Raw genomic sequence first — 21,093 nt, 5'->3', positions numbered from 1 at the left:
CAGAAAAGCTGTTTGGAGGTTCTGGTATATACAGCACCTTGCTGGGCTTTTCCGTAGTGGTCTCTGTAATGGTCTGTTCTGTTGGAGTCCCACCATCTGTTGGTATCTGTAGGTGTATTCTCTTGTCCTGGGTCAGCTTTCCTATAGACTAATCCGCTAATCTGGTTCAGCCTCTTTAAAATGGAAAGTTTTAATTTTCTTCTGGGGAGAGAGGGATAGCTGTTAACTGCTTTGGGTTGGGGAGGTAGTCAGGGTCTCCGTGCTGCTTTTTACAGACCTTCAGCCTGTCTTCTTCTATGTGAGATACCCCTACCTCTAATTCCTGAGCTTTTTCTGTGAATTGGCCTGCTTCTGAGCTTCCTTTACTTAGGTTTCAACTTACTGGGTCTGTTACATTGGCTGTCTTTATCTGCCTGCTTTCCAGCTTTTAAAGTCTATTTTATTCTCTTTGTCCTTAAGGTTTATGCTTTAGAAAAAAAATTTTTTCTGTCATTTTGGTAGGGCTTTGGAAGTAAACATATATTTTGCCTTTATGCTTAACCAAAAGCCCTACTTAATTTTTAAGAAGTAATTCTTAATTTCTTTTTATTCTCCTGTTAGTACTTCTGGCAGTTTACATCTTTATTTGTAGTAGAGGAGTTAACTCTGTCATGGTGTTTAATTTCATATAGCTGCTATGTATTTACATTCCATTTAGTATACTGGACATTTGTAACTATTTTTTTAAACAACGGAATCCTGAGTTGCCTTCTGTTTCTGTGCCTGCAGCAGAGGCGCCAGCAGAGGGAATTGATGAAAGCTCTCCAGCAGCAGCAACAGCAGCAACAGCAGAAACTCTCAGGGTGGGGGAATGTCAGCAAACCCGCAGGTACTGCAAAGTCCCTTCTGGAGATACAACAGGAAGAAGCCAGGCAAATGCAGAAGCAGCAGCAGCAGCAGCAGCAGCACCAGCAACCCAGCAGAGCCCGGAATAATCCGGTGGGTTCATTTTCCTAAGCAGTCACTGTATGGACTGGTGTTATAAGTTAAGTTATCTTTCCTAACTTTTGTGGACTCCCTTTTTATCTTTTTAATATTGTTAACTGTAATTATTTGTCTCCTTTTCTTTAACAGCATTCCAACCTGCACACCAGCCTTGGGAATTCTGTCTGGGGCTCTATAAATGCTGGTCCCCCTAACCAGTGGGCATCTGACCTAGTCAGTAGTATCTGGAGTAATGCTGACACTAAAAATTCCAACATGGGATTCTGGGATGATGCAGTGAAAGAGGTGGGACCCAGGAATTCAACAAACAAAAATAAAAACGCCAGTCTCAGGTAGGGCTCAAAATGATCAACCTATGCTCTTTGGTGGGTTGGGGGAAGCGGCGTGTGAGGAGTAGGATATGGGGTGGCCAGAGAAAGGTAGTTATTTAGTTTTTACTTATTTTCATCTGTATCCTACCATGTGAGGTCATAGTTTGATGATTGCTTTTCTTCCCTGTGGAAACACATCTATATTATACTAGGAGCTCCTTTGGTTGCTGGACACTTAGTCCATTGCCTGTCACATGGTAACCACTTAATATTTTTGTTATTGCTGTGGAATATTTCACCAAGGTATTCTCTAGATTTTAGCGTTTTTGTCTAAATTTATATTTTTAAGTTACTTATACTATGAGTATTATAAACACTAAAACCATTTTATTTTTATGATAAATTAGTTACATTTTACATTCATCTTTCTTTCCTTAGTATACAGTTTTATTGAACGAACATGGGTTTTAATGTTAAATACATCAACTCAAATCCCAGCACTACCACTTATTAGCTGTGTGACCTTGGGCAAGAGGGAACCTCTTTGAGCCTCAGTTCCCTCATCTATAAAATGAAGATAATAACTTCATGGGTATGGTTCTAAAGGTTAAATGAATACATGTGAAGTAGTTAGTAAAGTGCCTGGCACATAGTAACTACTTAATAAATGGTAGTGTTTGTTGTCAGAGTATTTCTTCTTGATTGAGGGCTTAATGTGTTATGAATAGGACACTAAATGTCAGTTTATTGAGCATTTTTGCCAGGCACTATGCTCTAGGCCTTTGCATGTAGTATCATTATTCCTTTTGATAACCCAAAGAAGTATTAGTACCATTTTACAGATGAGGAAACTGAGGCTTAGCAAAATTTAAAGTCTTACTGAAGGACACATAGGGGAACATTTAATAATTTCTCTGAAAAGAAGCCCTGTATTCACAAACTAGAATGTATTAACTGAGGCTAGATTTTAAGGGGTATTGAGTAACCCACCCCCCCACCCCCAGTATTTCAGTTTTTTTATTTCGGGTTTGTTGTTGTTTGTTTGTTTGTTTTCATTTTTGGAGCCAAGAATTGGATTTCTGGACAGCCATCCGGTGTTGCCAAGACATTGTCTATTTATGGTGTTAGAGTATAATCATATAGTAACAGTTTCTGGGAATATAATATCGCCCTATTGTTTTGCTTTAGTAAATCTGTAGGTGTGTCTAACCGGCAGAATAAGAAAGTAGAAGAAGAAGAAAAATTGCTGAAGCTCTTTCAGGGAGTAAATAAAGCCCAAGATGGATTTACCCAGTGGTGTGAACAGATGCTTCATGCCCTTAATACGGCAAATAACTTGGATGGTAAGAATTGGGGAGGGAAACCCAGCATGTGGAATGGCAGAGCAGGACCCACAAAGAGTTAGAAAATTGGAATGATGATGGGCCAACACTCAGGAGGTGAAATCTGATGGAGGTCAAGTCCTGCACCTACCATAGGAACTTGACTCTTTAATAGTATTATAGAAAAGTTCTATAATACTATGCTGAAATAGGTTATCAGTGGTTACCAAAAAGTAGATGCTATCTTAGGCTGTCTTATAATGTACAGGGAAGAAGAGGTCATAGTTCCATACTGCTCATTTTATGGGGGGCATTGCCAGATGGACAAAGGAGAGTAACTGTTATAGTGGGGACAGAGGTCAGCCTGGGCAAGAGAAGTCTGAGGTGATGTGAGGTTTTTCCCTTCCTGCCTTTGGGGGCAGGGGTGGGAATCATGTGACAGAGCAAGTAGACTTATTTTGTGTAGGATAAAGCTAAGACCCATAATGTATGCAAGTGAAAAGATTTCAGCTCAATTTGAAGAAAAACTTGCTAATTAGTTGTTCACAAAGAAGAATTATCAGCCTTAGATGGAAGTGAGTCTTTCCCTTACCCTCCAGCTTGGTGTGGAAGGGATTCCCATAACTCATGGGCTTTGTTGAACTAGTCCACCTCTGATGTCTTTTCTAAAACCAAGAATCTTTTAAAAACAGAGCAGTAAAGGAATTGAAGGGTTCCTTTGTAGCATTGTAACAATAACCAATGGTCCGCTCGAGCCAGAGAAAAGAGTAGTGAAAAATAGCAATGGCTACCATCCATTAAGCACCTACCATGTACTAGGCACTTTATAGGGGTTAACATGTGTTATCCTAGGTATCTAATTTTTGCAGTAATTTTATGACATACGTTTACAATGTAGGTGATGTTATCCCCATTTTATAAATTAGGAAACAGAGGCTCAGAATGGTTAAGTAACTCATCAAGGTCACACAGTCAGCAAATTTCAGAATCAGGTTTTAAACCCATGTCTGTCTAACTCTGATACTTGTGCTTTTCTCCTGCACCACACTGCTTCATGTTCCGTTTTTCTTGTAAACTTAGGATATCTCAGTGAAGTGAAAGGAGGCTATGCCTATATCTTCAGTATCTGTTGTGGTGCCTGCCCACATTATCACACTTAATAAATACTGATTGAATTTAAGGGAAAAAGAAATGAATCCCCAGATGACTTTAGCCTTAGACAAACAGTTGTTTCGATCAACATGATTTAGTTTCTACCAAAATAACGTTTAGTGAAACTAAACATGCATGGTATCTTTGTCTCTGTGCTATTTCACATGATTTGGGGCATTGCAGTGATAGTGGGTCCCCCCCACTACTACTCCAGAGGAGACTGAAGAATATTTAACATGATAGCTACATGCCTTTCAAGTCTCCATCATTAATGTCTGTATTGGGTGTTAAAATATATTAAAAACTGAAACTGATCTCTTCTGTGTGATATTTCATTGTTACTCTTTATGTCTTGTTTCCTCTCATATTACAGTTCCCACATTTGTTTCTTTCCTGAAAGAAGTAGAATCTCCTTATGAGGTCCATGATTACATTAGGGCCTATTTAGGAGATACCTCTGAGGCCAAGGAGTTTGCCAAGCAGTTCCTGGAGCGCCGCGCCAAACAGAAAGCCAGCCAGCGGCAGCCGCAGCAGCAACAGCCGCCGCCGCAGCAGCAGGTATGAGGCAGCAGAGTGAGTGCAGTGCCCTTGTGAGTGTTAATGTCTTGAAATGTTGAGCAGCCAGAGAAATGAAAATTAGAACAATGTTCCCATTTTTGTATATCACGTGACTGGAACCTTTTAAAACATGGTGGACTTGATATTTTCAAATTCAGTGTCCAGAGACCTTCGTGAATTTCCCAATTAGCAAATATAGCCATTCATTCTCTGTTAGGCATATCAGCCCCATTGTTCTTGGTTCATATAAGTGCCTCTGTCAAATTGCAAATTCCAACTTGTCATAGACCATAAATTTGGTTTTAAATAGTTAAAACTTACAAATGTTAGCTCTCTGCTGCTCAGGATCCACTGGTACCCAGTACTGACAGTACTATAACCTGTCAGACATTTCACACGTTGTTGATGGGCCCCAGAGAACAAAGGAACCTTCCACTTTGAGTAGGTGAGAGGTGTGGATTACCAAAGAGCCAATTCCTAGTGGATGATACAGAGTCCATGTATATCTGGAGAGGTTTTGACAGCTGTGCTGTCACAGCAGTGTGGACACCTGGAGTTACCAGGACGGGCCTTGTGGAGACAGAGTTCAAGTGGGATGTCTGAATCTAAATGAAGGGAAAGCATGCCTCAGTGGACTGTTCTTAGTTTCGTTATTACCAGAATCCACGGTAGGCTTTCTGTTTTTAAACTCATCCTTGGTAAGGTGAGACCCAGGTCAACCATTTCCTCGGAGTGGGCCAAGCCTGTATCCACCATGTAACCTCAGTTGTGCTATCTCGTTTTACAGGACTCTGTGTGGGGGATGAACCACAGTGCACTCCATTCAGTATTTCAGACCAATCAAAGCAACAACCAACAGTCTAATTTTGAAGCTGTTCAAAGTGGCAAGAAGAAGAAAAAGCAGAAGATGGTCCGAGCAGATCCCAGTTTATTAGGTGAGCACAGGCCTAATGTCTTAGCTGGGTGTTGGTGGGAGATTATATGTGAGTCCCATGGTGGAATGTTTTTCATGAAGGGAAATACTTCTTATAAAAAATAAATGTTTTTGACCAGTTCAAAGTTAGTAGTCAGTATTTACTGGGCATCTCCGTGCAGGAGCTATGCCTCATGTGCTACAGGGAGTAAGAAAAGTAATACATTGTGCGGTGCCTTCAGTTTTAAAGTCTTTTTTCATATCTAACATGAATTTCTTTAAAAAAAACTTTCAGTTTAGTTGGAAAATAATACTAATGGACAACAGAAAAAGTTATTTAAAATGCTGATTTGTGTGGAAGCAGACCATAAATCCAGTCACATGTTCACAGAAAAGAACCAGTATTTGTTGACATTCACTGTGTGTATAATACAATTCTCATAATTATCCTGCATTATGAGGTGATGTTCCAGCTTTACCAATGAGTAAACCAAGGCCTAGAGGATTTAAGACATTTCCCAGAGTCACACAGCATTTAGCAGTGCAGCTGGGGTTTCAGAGCAGGCCTGTTTTCACTCTTCTGTGTTACCCATGGCTACTCTTATCTAACATTGAGGACCAGTGTCTTCATACAGAGCAGCCTTTTCCTTGGGGAAAAGGTGACACCTGAATTGGGGCTTTGAAAGACAGGAAGGATAGGGAATGGTGTTTCTGGAATAATAAACAGCATAGGCAAAGCTGATGGGCCACCTGTGTTTCTTAAGTTGGCCCTAACAACCTCACAGGCAATGATGAAATTAATATTATTCTCTATTTATGAATGTAGAATAGGCTATTATAAAACTGTGTTGTCTGGAATAGAATGGTTATATTGGCCAAGGTGGCAGATTGGGAAATCAGGCAGAAAAGTTAGGAGGCTGCAGTATAGACCAGATGAAAGGTACTGGTGGCCTGGAATAGGGTTTTGGCAGTGGAGATGGAGAGGAGTTAGATGGATTTTAGAAATTTAGGGGATGGACAAGGAGAATGGAAAGGTGTGGGCAGCCGGATGAAAAGAGTTGCCCTTTTGCTAAAATGATGAGCCCTGGAAAGTGGAGCAGGCTTACGGGGGAATGATGCAGTGTTTAAGTGTTGGGTAGATTGAGTGTGAAGTGACTAGGAGGCATGATACAGAGATGAAAGAGCTGATAGCACAGCAAGAGGTAGATTGCTCTGCCCTTGGTAGTATCCATACTTCAGAGGTTTCCTGCGCTGGAGAAATCAAAATATCAGTAACAGAAACCCAGCTTTGAGGATTGCCCTCGGGAACTGGTGCTCTGCAAGCTGGCTTCGGAAACCTAGAGATCTGGCGAAATTTTGTTTTCTTCTGCATGTCTTGGAAGTTTATGTTAAGGATGGATGGAACAGTCCAAAATTTATCCAGTTTTGACAGAGACAGGTGAATGTAGATTTAAGAGTGTTCCTTCAGTTCTGGTTGTGAGCTCTAGCTAAGAATCCCCCGCTATTTAGCTGTGGTACTTGGTGGGGGGAGGGGGAAAAAGGTTCTCAGGGAAAAGGTTCCTCTGAAAATGAGGTAAAGGTTTTTGGATTAAATATCTGATCTGACCCCATCTCCTCTTATAGACCTAAGAAAGAAAGGGACTTAAAATCCCCCTTCAAGGGAATGAGACATAGGTCATTCTAGGAATAGAGTTTTAAGGAATATGTATCTTGAAAGGGAAGAAAAAAAAATTAAATATAAGGGAAGTGAAACTGTTCAACAAAATACTGAAGCAGCTCACTCGGGTGGGCTCGTGCTTGCACCGTTTAATGAGAATTTCTGCTCAACTAAACTTTCCTCTGGAAATTCATCTGATAATTTCTGCCCCTTACCTACTCATATCCATTTATTATTGTTTTTAATTGATATATGCCTTATTGACTTATAGATTAAGAAAAATTAACAAACATCCATCAGTCACAAGTTCCCCATGCACATAATGGGAAAACAGCTTCAAATTTGACCCCAAAGTATCCATTAATTTGACCCCAAAGTATCCATTGAGAAAGTGGTCGTTGATCAAAAGAGAATTTTGCTTCTAAAACAAACCTTCAGAGAGATTCCAGCTTCATTTTAATGATCATGTCCTCCATTGTACTCTTGTGTTTTCTTCTAGTTTTTAGAGCTACCAAGTGCCATTGTGAGCCAGCATCCTGTACTTGGATATGAGAAATACACACACACAATACCATTTTTTCACCAGTCATACTTTCCTTATAGAAACAGTCTCCCAAACCTTACAGAAATTATGTGAGTGGGAGTCTGTTGTTCTGAACCTAATATAGTCTTTAGAGCTGGGCATATTGGGCTTACATCCTCATTTGTATTGCATGGGGTCTCATTATATCCCAGAGCTCCCCCTTCTGTCCAGTGGGGAGGAGACGTGCCCTCCTTACTGGTTTTTTGGACAGGTAAATGAGACCATGTCTGCTAAAAGCCCAGCCCGGTAATCGTCATATTATAGCAGCGAATACTTAACTTTGTTTGGCCCCAGGCTTCTTTTCCCTTCCTGTGTTTGTATGACTAAAATTGATTTAGTTTGTGTTTTTGTTACATTCCCACTTTTATTTCATGTGGCTCATTATTGTTTTTATCACATTTCATTTGTTCTTGAGATATATGTGAAGTCAAAGAAAAACCTGCTTCAGAATAGAGTAATAGTTCATTTCATAAACTGTTTGGTCTTTAGGTTTTTGCACTTACCTAATTAACTGTTATTTTCAAATATGAACACTAAACCTTTCATAATTTTCAAGGGAAAAAATCTTGCAGGTTATGGGAACACAGTTGAGGGGTAGAACTCAGGTTGGGATTTGGAATCCTAGCCTCTCCCAGTAGGAGGCCTTGTAAGCAGCTTGTACCACAGCTTCCTTGGTTAATAAATAGGCGTGTTTATTTTTTCAAGTCATGATATTTTGGAATCAAGAATGTAATGTAATTAAGCTATTTTTATTATGTAAGGCATTTTTTTGTTTATTATTGGTACATTTAAAATGTGTATTTGAAAACTTGAACATTAAAGAACAAAAAGGAGGGGGCAGAAAACTCAATATTAACAGAACTGCCTTTAGACTGGAGAGCATCGCCTGTTTACTTTTTGATATTCAAATAGCAGCTGAAACAGTTTGGGATTTCATTTAGGGTGGATGAACTGAAAGCTTTCTGAGAATCACTCATTTCAAAGAGGCCTTGTTAATAGTACTTTTTATCAATCTCTGATCATGGAGTTCATTGAAAAATTACACGTGCTGATGGCATTAGGTTTCCAAACCTCAGTAGTGTTTGTAAGTGCTGCCTGTCGCCTTCAGTGGCTGTGCTAGTACTGCTTTTTCTAAACCAGATTGCATTTCAGTCAGTTAATATTGCTAAATGTAATCCTTCCCTTTGCTGGTCTACTTAGAGTAGATTGAGTCGAATAAAGTAGTTTAATGTTTCTGTGCTGTCTGCTCTGTGATAGGAAGAACATCTGAGGGCTCTAAGGATCTTGTAGTGGGTCTTCCCTGGAGCCTCCTACCACTGAAAGCAAAATCTCTTGACCAGAACTTTGACAAAGTTTTGGACCCAAAGTATTCCCGATAGCGAATGGGGCTGAAGTATTGGGTTGGCCAAAAAGTTCATTTGGGTTTTTCTATAACATCTTATGGAAAAACCCAAACGAAATTTTTGGCCAACCCAATAGTGTTATTCCCACTCACATTTCACAGTCATTTGGTCGAGTGGTTACGAAGTACTTCGTGTGTTACTCCTGCCCTCCCCCTGCCCCATTCTTTTAAGGTACACCTTCTGAATGAACTTCCCCCCTAGCCAACCTGGCCCTTAAAACACACTTAAAACCCAGGCTCTACTCAGGACTCTCTAAGGCAGTGGTTTGCAGTTCTTTTTAAGCAGTGGTGCTGGGTTTATGTGTGTGTGTGTGTTTCCTCCCTAATTAAATTATATCAGAACCTTAAGATAAAACATATAAAAATAGAATGTCTAATTGGAAGGGCAAAAAAACCATTACATTGACTTTTATCCTTTCTTCTCCCTCCTTTTAGTATCCCTATTTGTGTGCTCAAAAACAGGAGACTAAAATTCCAGCTGCCTGCCTAGAATTTGAGCCACATGGTTGTCTGGGTGTGGTCAGTCACTCGTTGCCAATTTTTCCCTGCAGGGTTTTCAGTCAATGCTTCATCGGAGCGACTCAATATGGGTGAAATCGAGACTTTGGATGACTACTGAGCACCTGCCAGAGCGGACTGGCCTTCCCTCTTTTCTCTGCTGACCATGGATTCTGCACCTTTGGACACGACACTTACTCACCATATACTCTTTATCACTGCAACAAATCACAGAACCGATCATCTCAGGCTTTTTCTTCCAGCCCTTTGTGTCCAAGATTCTTTAAACCATTTTTGTTGGTGAGCATCTCAGACTGTAGATAAGTGGACCAGACCCTGTGTCTTGGGGGTGGCAGTTGGGATTACTCCCCAACAAGGCTGATTTTGGGCAGACGTGTTTACTGTGCCGTGATTTCACCTACTGTCTCCCAGAAAGTGTGTTGGGATCTGCCAATAGCAATTTACTTTCTCTTGTCACTTTTTTCCTTCTATTTTGTTTTTCTTCTCCTTCTCCCCTCCCCCCCCCAAAAAAATGGGCATGGGGTCTGACTGGTGCAATCATGAAGAGAGTTAATGGTAACAGACATTGGCCAGCAACAAAAACGCCCATGGACTGTGATTTGAGTGTCCGACAGAGACACAGTGAGAGCTCTTCCAGTCTGAAGGTTGCATTGCCGCTGCTAACTCTGGGATTGCATCAAAGAGGCCCTGAGTGGGATGGAGTTTAGATTGATTGGTTTGATGTTGCACACCCCTCGCCTCTTCTTTCTGAGCATCCTTTCAGAGAAAGGATTCATGTTTTTTCTTCATTAGATAGTGACTTCCAAGCAAGCTGACTTCTCCCCTGGCATACTCCAACCTGATTGGACAAAGGAAGCCCTGTGGCCTGGGAGAGGGACTTATTTTTAATTTTTCTTTCTTACAAAAACGGATTTTTTCCCATAAATATTTTTACTTCAGAGGACTAGGACCAGTTTGTTTTGGGCCTTTCTGCTGAAAATTTGTCTCGTTTAAGAGGCAGTTAGGATCTTTACCATATGTATGAATATGTGTAATTTCATTTTGGATAGGGATAAACTTCTGCTTCTGATAAAAGCCCGGAATTTCATCTGCTTCCTCAGAGCATTGCGTGTGTGTCTTGCTGTGGCCCCGAAAGGTTTTGTTTAAAGATTCTGGAATGGCAAGTTGCTTGCCTTTTCTGAAAAAAGAACATACAAAACCTGACCATCTTTAAGACCTTCATCCATGGAAACCACTATACAGGAGATTGCAGTGGGCTGGAGGGGATGGGAGAGAACAGGAGAGAGAAGCCTGGTTCTGGTTTCTGGTTGTGGCCTCATAATACCCCTTCACTTCAGATATAAAATGTATTCAAGCCCTATTTATAAACAATACTCTTCCTGCCTCTGCCAACCCCCCACAGAACATCACCTGGAATTGCCAATCACACTTTGGTCTGGAGCCTTTGGACCGTCCGCCCCTGTGCAAGAAGTGCTGTGGTTCGGGTGGCTCCTGGTAGAGCGCCTTTTCTTTCTGTCATCATTGCCCGAAGAAGGCTGGAGTTGCTCTGAGAGCAGTTTGGTTTTGGATGATTATATTTGGGTTTCTGTTTTTATTCTTTTGGATCACCATTCTCCCTGTCCCTTTTTGCCTCCCTCCCTCTTAAACATGTACAATAACTATACAGAGACTGCTACAGACTTGTACATAGTTTTTGGATCAAATAGCATGAGGAGATGGGGAACCATTAAAAATTGGGGCTCCTGCTCTCCTTTGCTTTGTAAATTCAAAAGTGGGGGGTGGGGAAGAGGGATAGTTAAAATGTTTACAAAACTTTAAGCTCCCTCGGAACTTTTGCCAGTGTGGAGGAAAATAAAAAGGAACTTAAATAAAACCTGGTGGTATTTTATCTGAGTACACTTCTTGTACTCACCCTTGTCAAGGCTGAGTTTTCCACCAAACCATCTTCTTGGCACCATGGAAAAGCTCCAGACAAGTGAGCACCCAAGACATGGACGCAGCTGTGGCTTTCTCTGGCAGGCTATGGAACGCTGACTTGGTTCTGTATTTGAGAATGTAGAGGTCAAGGTAAACGTGGGTAAGTTGATTAAATGTCTTTCCTCCTCTGCCCCTTTCTGCTGACCTGCAGATCGTCTCCTGTCCTCACAACACAGACACACACCCCTGAAGGTGCCCCCTCCAGAGCCTGACCACACCTTCCAAGCTAGATTCTATTGTATGCTTGTTCAGGGGAAATTTTAAAATAAAACACAAACATTTGGGGGAGGGGTAGGCAGACTTCAGGGAGCAACGTCGTTTTAGTCATGGAACATTCCATTAGCTTAACCAGGAGCATTGCTTCTACCTGAGGAATTTCCCACATGGTGGAAAGAAACCACTCTTTCCTAAGAATGTTTGTTTCTGTCTCAGTTCTACCAATTTTCACATTCTCATTTGCTCACTCTTTCACTTCGAGCAACCACGTTCTTAGCTCTTTCTGTGAACTTACTTGCAGATTATCTAAACTCTTCCTGAGTTTTAAAGTATTTGTTTTGTACACTGTTTGCTTCCAGTTGTTTTAAGTCAGAGATTTAAAAAACATACCCAGACAAGGTAGTTTGATTATGGATACTTTCCCCAAGGTAGTCGGTGTTCTGGATGCTGTTGCTACGTAACAAATTACCCGCAAACTGGCTTACAAGCAACCCTTGTATTTTATTGGTAATTTTATGAGTCAGGACTCTGTGGGGAGGGCTCAGCTGGGCGGTTCTTCCATGGTGTCTCCTCTGGTTATGGTCAGAGGTCAGCTGGGGCTGCGATCTTAGGAAGGTTTGATAGGTTGGGCGGCACGAGGGCTCACTCGTGTGAATGGCAGTTGACGCTGGCTAGTGCCGGGGAGCTCAGCTGGGTTGGTGGCTGGAGGAACTACGTGTGCCCTCTCCAGCATGGCAGCTTCAGGGTAGGTGGACTTCTTTGGCAGTTGGCTTCCGCCAGAGAACCGGGCAGAGGCTGCATCACCTCTTCTGACCTGGACTCAGGAGTCACATAGTGTCACTCCTGTGACACTGTGTGAAAGTAGTCACAAGCTCTTTCAGATTCAGGGGGTTGGGGAACATGGTCACCTCCAACATCTCCCTTGATGGAATGAGTGGCAAGGTCACTTTATAGAAGAGCATGTGGGATGAGAGGTACTGTTGTTGCTGTTTTGGGGAAATAGCTGCATAAAATTAGTTGATGCATATATATCAAGGAACTTCAGTTCTTCGTTGGCTCTAAATTGAGGGGTTATTTTTTTCTTTTTAATTTCAGGATAATGGGACTTCAGGCTTTATTTTAAATAATACATATATACAAATATATACACATAAATAGTGTGTGTGCCATTTTCTACACCCTATTTTAAATTGATCAGGTGAAGAAATTGAAGTTTGTTTTATACAAAATGTCCTCTCCATATTATTAATGAAAAAGTCTGTGTATGATTCTGATGTGAAATGAACCTAGTTGTCTCCTTTGCTTCCAGTGTGGGAAGTGCAACAGGCATACACGTTCTAAATAGAGTAAGGTGCAGCTGAGAGCACGTTCCAAATGGAAGTTGGCCTCATAGTTAATGGGTTATTTGGGAACAAAAAGAAAAAAGCCCAGCTCTAGAGGATGGCTGTGAGCGCAGGCAATTCCTGATGAAGCCACAGTGCTTGCTGGGACCGTGGAGAGCCTGGGAACCTTGAGGCAGCCAGATGTGTGATCATTTTACAGACATTGTCAGATGCCCTGAGTATGACGGACCCGCATAGCTTTTGGTAGTGTTGGTTCTGGAAGGGCACCTGGAGCCCCTGAGAGAAGAGTTTCCCTCCAGGGATTTGTCAGTGGGAATGTTTTGCAGCTAAAGTAACAAACACTGCTATGGTTCAATGTATGGGAGAAACAGCACATAGATGTTGGGAAGCAGGAGAAGAGAACTGGGCTCTTCCCTAATTGCAGCAACTGCCCTGCAGCCTAAAAGCTGCAGTTGCCTCCCCTTTCGTTGCTGGCAAAGTGATGACATCGTGGGGATGGAACTCACTGTAGCTTCAACACTCAGTTCAGTCCAGCTGGTCTTAAGCAGAGACATCATTTCTTAAAGATTGTTTACTTGTCCCCCCAAATCTAGGAGTGGGGGATTATTTTCCCTTGGTAGTCAGTTGTTTTCTCCTTTTCTGCCTCCTTTAGCATGAGAAGTAGTTCTGAGGGTCAGTGGGTCATTGTTAGGTTTGGCTGCATATAATAAGATACAAAGTAACAGTGACTTAAACAAGATAGTTTATTTCTCAAGTGAAATCTGGAGGTCATCAGTCCAAGGCTGGTGTGGCTCAGGGACCCAGGTTCTTTCTGTTTTACCCTCCTGGTTGCGGCTTCCATTCTCAAGGTCACTCATGGTCCAAGGTGACTGCTAGAGCACCAACCATCATGCCTGTATTCCAGGCAGGAGGAAGGATTGGGGTGAGGCTCAGGGAGCACACCTCCCTGTTCAGTCAGCCTTCCTTGAGGAGCTCTTTTGGGAGCTCTACCAAACATCCTTAGTCTTTTAAACTGGAACGTGGATACGTAACTATAGTTAGTTCAAGAAAGGCTGGAGAACTTCCCTGGTGGCGCAGTGGTTGAGTGTCCGCCTGCCGATGCAGGGGACATGGGTTCGTGCCCCGGTCCGGGAAGATCCCACATGCCGCGGAGCGGCTGGGCCCGTGAGCCATGGCCGCTGAGCCTGCGCACCCGGAGCCTGTGCTCCGCAACGGGAGAGGCCACAACAGTGAGAGGCCCGCGTACCGCAAAAAAAAAAAAAAAAGCTGGAAATGGGGGTTTTAGTTGAGTGGTTTGCCACCCCAAATACCATTGGGATTCTGTTTCTAAGAAACACAGGGAATGGATGTTACATCGGCAGCAGCCTCTACCACTGTCATTCTCTTTAGCCTGCTTTGAAGTTGGAAGAGTTTGGGATGGTTGAGTCTGTGCACATCCACCATGGGAAAGGAATCCTAGTGGTTACCCTGACGAGGGGGCTCGGCACAGGCCCTGTTCCATTCTTGTGCAGAGCTGGGAAACGAGTGATTTCCAAGGGCTCAACCTTGCTGTGTCTAGCAACCCCCAATTCTATTCAGAATCTAGGTTTTTGGTGTGTGTGTGAGCGTGTGTGTTTTTAAAGGTACCCTGTGGCATGAACCTATGAGTGGTTTTGTGGATGGGGGCACTAGAGTCAAGCTGTCGGATTTGAAAGTTGATCCTGCTATCTCCTTTAGGCAAGTATTTATTTCCCCATCTGTGAAATGGGAACTGTGAGGTAGCTGTGATCAGTAACTTAAAATGTAGTTGCATAGTGCAATGCCCAGCACATAAATGCTTGATAAATATTTGTAGGCCATTTTGCAAGAGAGAAGGGAGTTTGTGGGCTCACGTGTAGGTGCAATGGGACGTATTAAAAATGGGCAGCCTCCCTCTTAGACATCTGAAAATCAGTGTAAAGAAGTACCCCTCAGGAAGGTAATGTGGCATGAGTTCCAGGAGACTGGATATTAGTACCAGCTTCGTTATTAACCTGTCCTTCCTGTCCTGTCTCTGGGTCTCAGTTTCCTTGCCTGTCAGATGAGGAGGTTGGCCCAGATCAAATGATGAACTTGAAACAAAAATCAGTCCCTGAGCCCCATGTCCCATGGTTTCTTATTTAGGGTGGGGCCCAGCACTGGAAATTATTTTTTAGGTGCCCTAAGTGATCCTAAATGGACAGCTTGAGTGGGGAACTACTGGCCTAGCTGATGTGTGAGGTTTCCTTCAGCTCTCACCTCCTGAGCGCATATGTGCAAGTGTGATCTGTGTGCACCTGTACATCCTTGCAGCATATTGCTGACACTTGGTGTTTGCAGACTTAGCACTTGTGTTTTAGTGTGAGTCTTTGACAAATACCCGTTGTGGTTTTACTAAACCAGACCCAGGTCAAAATGTAAGGCATGGTGAGCCTCAGTTAAGGGAATGAGTCACTGACTTGGATTTTCTGACTTCTTTTGATAACGTCAAGTTAAGCCCTAAGCAGGTCAGGGTCCCATCATGAATCAGAAACCGTCCTAAATATTCAGTCAAAAGAAATGCGGGCGGAGGGCAGGGGAGAAAAAAGAATTGGCGTTGGAAGAGTAGGAAGGTAAGATGACTGAAGGATTAGTAACTAGGGAAATCACTAATACCTTATCTAATGGTCAGTCATCATATCCTTTTCTAGGTGATACTAATATCTCTTCGATTCACTTACAGTCTCACCTGGATAATAAGTATCTTAACGACTAAATTTTATTTTTTATATATATATATATATATATACACACACACACACATATATATGAAAAATTGGTGTATATATATATATATATGTATATATACAGCAAGGAATAAAATATACATCAGTTTTTGTTTCTGTTCTTTGTCATGAGGCTGTGGGTGATATTTGTACAACTTCCTCATTTCCCATTTCATGTTCTTTTTGCCTTCCACCAGCCCTTGAGCTGGTGGGTGACGTAAACCTTCATTCCCAAGGGATTTGAGTCCTTAACAGTACTGAGGTTACTGCAGCTTTCGTCTTTAATTAGCTTTTGCCTGAGTTCAGTTTTTTTTCTTATTAATTGAAAAAACTTCAGCATACATTGAAGTAGACTACTGTCTTTAGTCTGGGCTGGGAAGTCCCACGATCTAGGTGCTGACAGATCAAGTGTCTGGTGAGAGTCATCCTGGTTTGCACATGGCCATCTTCTTGTTATGTCCTCACATGGCAGAGAAGGAGATCTCAGGTCTCTTTCTATCCCATCTTTTTATCTCTTAAAAATCGTCTTTTTATCCCATTACAAGGAGGACCCCACCCTCATGACCTAATCTAACCCTAACCACCTCCCCAAGGCCCCACCTCTGAATACCATCCCATTGGGACTAGGGCTTCCAACATAAAAATCTTGGGGGACACAACTTTCAGTCACAGCAGCTAATGTAACGAACTCCTACCGTTTTACCAATTTTGTGTTTTTAATCTCACCTTTTTTCCCTTAGAATATTTTAAAACAAATCCTAGATATCGAGTCACTCGTAAATATTTTAATGTGCATGGTAACAAAGATACCTTTAAAAAAAGAACATGTCAGTACCACATTAAGAATATTAATAATTTCTTAGTATCTAAACCCAGTCTTTATGATTTTTTCAGGTTATCTTAAAAATGTCTTTTTACAAAAGTTTGAATCAGAATCAAAATGAGGTTCACGGATCGCATTTGGTTGCTATGTTTAAGTCTCTTTTAGTCTAACCAGTTTCCCCTCAAAAAAAAAAAAAATTGAAAAACAAGATCATTTACCCACAGAACATCCCATAATGTGGACTCAGCAAGGAGCGTCCTTACAGTGTCAATTTGTTACTCTCCCCCACATCTGTGAATGAGTAGTCAGGTCTAGAAACTTAATTGGATTCAGATTCTCCCCTCCCCCTCCAAGAATACGTAACTTGCTGTACGTCCTGTTGCATCACAGGCAGCATTGTCTGGTTGTCCCATTTTCACTATGTCAATTCATCAGTCCTGTTGCTATCAGGTTGATTCATCCATTATAAAAGTTCTGTTGATCTTTCATGTAGCAGTTTTAACATTCATTGATGATCATTGCCTAGGTCTATTATTTCATTAGTCACTGAAATACAGTGATTCTTTTAGGGGAGAAGGGGGATTTTAAAAATTTTGAATAATTTCAGACTTAAAACTTGCAAGAACAGTAGAAAAAACTCCCACATATCTTTCATCCAGATTCTCCAATTGCTAACATTTTACCACACCTGCATTATTTTTTTTTTTACTCTATAACTACACTCACAATAATGACTCTCAGTAACTATTTTTTATGAATCACTTGAAAGCAAATTGAAGACATTCATGACATTCATGTCCCTTATCCCTAAACATTTCAGGGCGTGTTTCCTTGAGACAAGGACATTTACATAACCACAGTACAATTATTAAAGTTAGGAAATAAAGTATATGATACTATTAGTTAATATCCAGGCTTCATTCATATTTCACCAATTGTTCCACTAATGTCTTTTATAAGAAAAAACAAAAAGGTGCAGGATGCCATCATGATTGCTTTTTGTATTTGGATGTCATGTTTCTTTGAGTCTTCCCTAATCTGGAACAGTTCCTCTATCTTTCATACCTTGAGATTTTTAAAGGACAATTATTTTGTAGAATGCACTCAGTTTGCATTTGTCTGGTATTTTTCTCATGATTTAATTGAGATTATGCAATTGGGCAGGAATACTACAGAAGTGATGTTATGTCCTTGATGCGTCATAGCAGGAGGTTATGATGTCAGTCAGGAGGTACATGATGTCAGTTTGAACCATTACTGGTGATGTTAACTTTAATTACTTAAAGATAGTATCTGCCAGGTTTTTCCACTGTAATGATTTTTCTCTTTATGGGAGATACTTTGAGACTATGTAAATATCCAGCTCTCATCAAACTTTTATCCACTAGTTTTAGCAGTCATTGATGATTCTTGCTTGAACTATTAATGGTTGTCAAACTTTCCTGTAATTTATTAGTCAGCATTCTACTATAAGGAAGAGCTTTACACACACACACACACACACACACGCATGCATGCACACACTGTAGGTTATAATCAGATACTGTTGTGTACAATTTGTCCATTTGGAGCCCCTCCAAGTTGACATTTGTGTCCTTTTGCCATATCTCTATCGTCCTTTGAGCACTTTCTTAATTTGTCATGAGATATTCTAGGTTCATCATTTACTTTTACTTCTCCAGATTTGGAATTAGCCATTTCTCTAAGGAGCCTGCTGCTTCTGCAAGGGAGGCCTGAGGATTTGTGAGTGGAAGATTCTCAGATTTGTTTGAGTCTGCCCAAATACCCCCATTCCACATCTCAAGGTCTCACTCCTTCCCATTCAGTGCCATAAATTTCACCTGAAAGAATTGACACAGCTGTGAATTCAGTTTGACTGTAATTTTGCAAGCCACACTTATTCGTTACTGAAGTTGGTGTGGCCAGTGCTGCTGCCGCTGCCAGAAACATTGTCAGAAATCTGAATCAGAAAGAGAGGCACTTCTCTCCCGCCTTTCATCTCCCCCCAGTGCCTCCATCGCAGATGCCAACACGGAGTCAGCTGGCAAGACTCTCAGGAGTGCGATCTGGGAGTCTGACTATACATTACATTGAGGGCACAGGAAGGTGAGGACGAGAGAGAGAGCAAACCAGCACCAACAAATGAGTGAACAAGTGAGAAGATGCTCGATGCTAATTCTATCCCAGAAATCCCAACTGATTGAATTCCAGTATTAAGTTCCTATCATGTGCTAGCTTCTAGAAATACATTGGTGAACTAAACACAGCCCCAGCTATCTGGGACTTAGCCACAGAGTAGAGACAGACAACCAATGGACACTTCATTTAAAGGCACCATATCATATATCTGACAAAGAATTTTTATCTGGGTACACACACCGAAAAAATCCTAAAAATAAATTCAATGTGATAGACCACCCTAATATATCAGCAAAAAAATCTGAGCAGACCCTTCACATAGGAGGATATTCCTGTGGTCAATAAATATGAAAAGGTGTTCAACTTTATTAGTCATGGAAGTACAACCACGATGAGACACCACTACATACCTATCAGAACGGCTAGAAATAAAAAAGACTGCCAATGCCAGGTATTGGTGAGGATGTGGAGCAACTGGAACTCTCATACTGCTGACGAGTGTAAACGAGAACACACACTGTGGAAAGCTGCTCACCAGCATCTACAGAATCTGAACACTGTACTCTGACCTAGCAATCCTATCTTTAGATGTATAACCAAGAGAACCTAGTGTATATGTTCACCAAAGGCAGGTACAAGAATACCCACAGGAGCTATATTCATAAAAGTTCAGACCTGGAAATAACCCAAATGGACATAAATAAATGGATAAAAGAATGGATAAATTGTGGCATAGTCATACAATTGAATACTATTCAGCAATAGAAAAGAATGAGCCACTGCTACATGCAACAATGTGGATGAATCTCACAGAATGTTGAGCAGAAGAAGCCCGACACAAGAGTTCATGTCATATGATTCAGTTTATTTGAAGTTCAAGAGTAGAGGAAGCTAATCTATGGTGATAGAAGACGGCTTGGCACCTTGGGGGTACTGACTAGGGAGGGGCAGGAAGAATCCTGCTGGTGTGCTGGAAAAGTTCTATATTGATTTGGGTGGTGTTTACAAATGTATGAAAGTTCATCAAGCTGTAAACGTAAGATTTGTGTACTTCACCATATATAGGTCATCCCTCAAAAAATTAACCAAAAAAAAAAAAAAAAAAAAAAAAGGAAATGAGAGTTTCCTACAAATATAAATGCTAAGAAGAAATTTAAAGCTATGTGATGGGTGAATGGGGGATTGAATGATCAGAGCTGAGACCTGAATGGTGATTAGGAGGTAGCCATGTAATGAGCTGGGAGACTGCTTTCTGGGAGAGGGGACAGCGAGTGAAAAGGCCCTGAGGCAGGATTAAGTTGGGTGTATTGGAGGAACCTCGTCAAGGCCAGCAGACTGAACATAGTGAGCAGGACCAGGGCAAGTCCTTAGTCTGGCTTTTTATTCGAAGAGCAGTGGGAAACCATGAAGGGTTTGAAGTAGGGGGGTGTACTTTCTGAGAGCTTAGACAAGGGAAAGAGAGAGACCTCTGATGAACTTTAATTATGTGGCCACGACATCTGGGAGGTGGAGGACTGGGATTTAACTACTGTGCAGGGCTGGAGAGGCAGTGCAGTCAAGGTTTGTTTTGGACACGTTAAGTTGGAGATGCTCATTAGGTACCCTTGGGGCTGTCCGGGAGGCAGTGGGCGATGGGGCTGAAGTTCTGGGCCGGAACTGGGTTGGAAATGTGTGTCATGAACACACAGGTGGTATTTCAAGTCCCAGGTACCTAGGAGAACAGAGAGCAAGAAGAAGGGACACAGGGCGTTTTATGACATGAGTTTTTCTGGAGAGACTAGAGCTGCCAGAAGGTTTGGATGGAAACTGCTTTAAAAGTGCTGCTTTAGGGCTTCCCTGGTGGCGCAGTGGTTGAGAGTCCGCCTGCTGATGCAGGGGACACGGGTTCGTGCCCCGGTCCGGGAAGATCCCACATGCCGCGGAGCGGCTGGGCCCGTGAGCCGTGGCCGCTGAGCCTGCGCGTCCGGAGCCTGTGTTCCGCAACGGGAGAGGCTGCAACAGTGAGAGGCTCGCGTACCGCAAAAAAAAAAAAAGAAAAATGCTGCTTTAACAAGGGTTGTTGTGTGCCCACTCCCTGCCAGGCATCGAGAGCCCAAACGTGAGCAGAACCTGGCCCTCATCAGTGCTGCCAGCCTAGGGTTGGAGTCTCCCAAGCCTGGGCCTTGAGCACTAAAATGCAGATTCCTGGGCCCATCCACGACCCACTGAAACAGAGTGCCAGGGCCATCTGCATTTATCAAGCTCCCTGGGTGAGTCTTGCACATGGAGGTTGAGATTCTCTCACTTTCAGTGGCCCAGGTGTGTGTGTGTGTGTGTGTGTGTGTGTGTGTGTGAGAGAGAGAGAGAGAGAGAGAGAGAGAGGAGAGCGGGAAAGAGCAATTTCCTCTTTCCCTCTCTGAGGGTGGGGCTGCTGCAGAGTTCAGGAAAGCAGT

At 42.1% G+C, this 21,093-nt stretch overlaps 1 protein-coding gene across 9 annotated transcripts in view; it reads left to right on the top strand.

The window, feature by feature from the left end:
- The window catches only part of GIGYF2 (GRB10 interacting GYF protein 2), a 126,290-nt gene extending 115,016 nt beyond the window's left edge, over positions 1–11,274 (top strand). For 8 of the 9 annotated variants that reach the window (XM_027118272.1, XM_027118204.1, XM_027118230.1 and 5 more), the window contains 6 exons: positions 769–978; positions 1,114–1,316; positions 2,484–2,638; positions 4,143–4,327; positions 5,115–5,262; positions 9,434–10,992. In XM_027118272.1, the coding sequence (XP_026974073.1) occupies positions 769–978; positions 1,114–1,316; positions 2,484–2,638; positions 4,143–4,327; positions 5,115–5,262; positions 9,434–9,501 (969 nt within the window). In that variant the 3' untranslated portion in view covers positions 9,502–10,992. Of the gene's footprint in view, positions 1–768; positions 979–1,113; positions 1,317–2,483; positions 2,639–4,142; positions 4,328–5,114; positions 5,263–9,433 lie in introns of all 9 variants that reach the window. The other variant, XR_003435184.1, reaches the window with a different exon arrangement.
- The last annotated feature ends 9,819 nt before the right edge of the window (positions 11,275–21,093 follow it).

The sequence above is a fragment of the Aethalodelphis obliquidens genome, unplaced genomic scaffold, assembly GCF_003676395.1.
Source record: "Aethalodelphis obliquidens isolate GAN/ISIS:26980383/991018 unplaced genomic scaffold, ASM367639v1 scaffold2, whole genome shotgun sequence".
NCBI classification, from domain to species: Eukaryota; Metazoa; Chordata; class Mammalia; order Artiodactyla; family Delphinidae; genus Aethalodelphis; species Aethalodelphis obliquidens.
Note: the sequence above shows the minus strand (reverse complement) of the source record. Positions and strands in the feature narration are given on the sequence as shown.